Consider the following 2,296-nt stretch of genomic DNA (forward strand, 5'->3'; position numbering starts at 1 on the left):
TGGTTTCTACATGTTGAAATACAAGAACGGAGTGATATGATTCATCAAAATTCTTGGGTAAAGAAGAAACAGAATTCATGCTTTTATCTTGGCAACAAGACATAATGGTGACATTTAATTAGAGTTCAGCGGTTATTTTTTCCTACAGAAGTAGTATTGCCTTCGTAGTACCATCTAAAAGCTTTGATTTATTCTTTTCTTGTATGAATGTTAAGATCAATGTTTGATCGTGAATACCATATTTGGTAACCGTCTAATCATTCTTTGATTTATTATTCTTCTGTACGAACTACATACGCCGAATCATATCATGCATTTTACATTTCAAAATCCGAAACTTTCCACTAATAATGAATGAATACCTTGCAAGATAATTCCAATTGCTACTATTTGTTTGTTTGGTTATGAAGTTTATTCATGTTAGTATGTATCTCTTTTTCTACATGTTGAAATTTATTTTCATAAAAAAAAAGCAGTATTGTACCATGAAATAAGTACAACCTAAATTTTGTTTGATAATGATAATTTTATGAGAGCCGTTTATTACCTTACATATAATTTTATCGTAATTAATTTTAAACTTTGGTCCAGATAAAGTTTCATTTTGTAAACTTAAAAAATCTGATATTGTGGTATTTTTTACCAAATTTATAAATGTCATTATATTAAGATTCTAATTTAATTATAAATATTCTAATTCTATATCACTATATCATTCATTTAATTTAAATATTTATTTTGACTTTTTACAACCGAGGAAAAAAGGTCTTTTGCTCCTTGGATGCTGCACTTCAGGTTTTAAAATTGTATTATCCAATAGAAAAAAAATCACATTCAAAACAAAAGATATATTAGAAAATAGGTAATCCATCTTGCCACTTTAATGAATTACAATGTATGAATAAAGAACAAACACCATTTTTTATTCAGAAGAAAAAACACAACTTATAAAACTCAAGAAGACGGTCAAACATGCGAGGTGGAGGGGGCAGCAAAGAACTTGTGAACCCAAACATGTTTTCCATCAATAGTGAACTTGTTTTTGTCCATTGGAGTCACAATCTCTTCAATCTTCGACGCATATTCCATCTTCAACACCATCCTCGCAAACAAGGGCTGCTCATTCTCTTGCACTTCTTGCATCACTATGGCTTCTATCACTTCTCCAAACTTCCTCGTGAAGTGAACCCTAACCTCCGATTCAGAAATTGGATATCCTTTGGAAAACGTCAGAAACACCGTCCTATCATCCGCCGGCGTTACCTCTTCCTCGTCCTCCTTGTTGTCCGCCCCCTCTGTCTCTGTCACGGCCACCTTTGCTTTTTCTTCAACAGCTGGAGCAGGAACCCATTCTTGTGGAGCACTCACCTTTATAGGGGTTGATCGTCGAACACTCGACCTAATAGAGGTTCGTTGTTGAACACTCGACCTACGAGGGATCTGTTGTTGAACATTCCACCAGCTAGGGGTTTGGCGTTGAACACTAAACCTAGTAGGGGTTTGTTGTGGAGCACCCAACCGGATCTTCTTCATCTCCTCAATCACTTTCGCCCTCTCTAACGCCAACAACTGCTCCTTGTAGCCCTTCTCGTATATATCATCAAAAGCTCGGTTGCAGACATCGTTCAAATTCTTTGTCACTCCAACGAGAATAGGTTCGCGGTACTGGTTGATGTAACTGAGAGTGAGATTACTGTCAGTTAGATCTTTGAGAAAAGGTATAACCACCTCATCATTGTTGTTGTGGTTAAGGAGGACGAAGCTTGAGTATTCTTGGTTGTATAAGATACTAAGACACACACCGACTTCGTTGGCCACCGCGTCGATTAACATGTCTTGTGATGAGACAAGATACGCAACCAAGTTGCGTGCGAAGCCAAGTTGCTCTACCACGAGGAGAAACGCAATCACTTGAGACGATTGGTTCATGTCTCGTTTTAGAACAAAGACGAGGCGGGTGAACAAGTCTCTGTCGATTTTGTGGAAAGAATTGAACTCGTCTCGAGTTACCTCAACTTCAAATAAAGAAGAATCGGTTGAGAAAAACGGAGAAGCAAAAAGAGAAGAAGAATAAGCCATGATATTTCTTAGATTTTTTATGGTGGTGGAGAAATGATCTTTGTTCTAGACTAAGTTTAAATAGATGTTCTTTCAGTCAAATTAGTCAAGAGGTGCAATCTTTTTTTTCTATAATATACTTCCTCAGTCATATCTCTTATTAATGAAATTGAAAGTCATATACCTTCTGATAGAAAGAGTATCAAGGCTTCCTTTAACTGATAGATCATGACCATTG

The 2,296-nt window shown here is 36.2% G+C and overlaps 1 protein-coding gene across 1 annotated transcript; it reads right to left on the reverse strand.

Moving 5' to 3' along the window:
• Positions 1 to 966: 966 nt before the first annotated feature.
• Positions 967 to 2,079, reverse strand: LOC125608594. Its single transcript, XM_048779012.1, has one exon. It carries the CDS (start codon positions 2,077 to 2,079, stop codon positions 967 to 969), a length of 1,113 nt encoding a protein of 370 aa, XP_048634969.1.
• Between the last annotated feature and the right edge of the window lie 217 nt (positions 2,080 to 2,296).

This window comes from Brassica napus, chromosome A5, assembly GCF_020379485.1.
Source record: "Brassica napus cultivar Da-Ae chromosome A5, Da-Ae, whole genome shotgun sequence".
In the NCBI taxonomy this organism is placed as follows: domain Eukaryota; kingdom Viridiplantae; phylum Streptophyta; class Magnoliopsida; order Brassicales; family Brassicaceae; genus Brassica; species Brassica napus.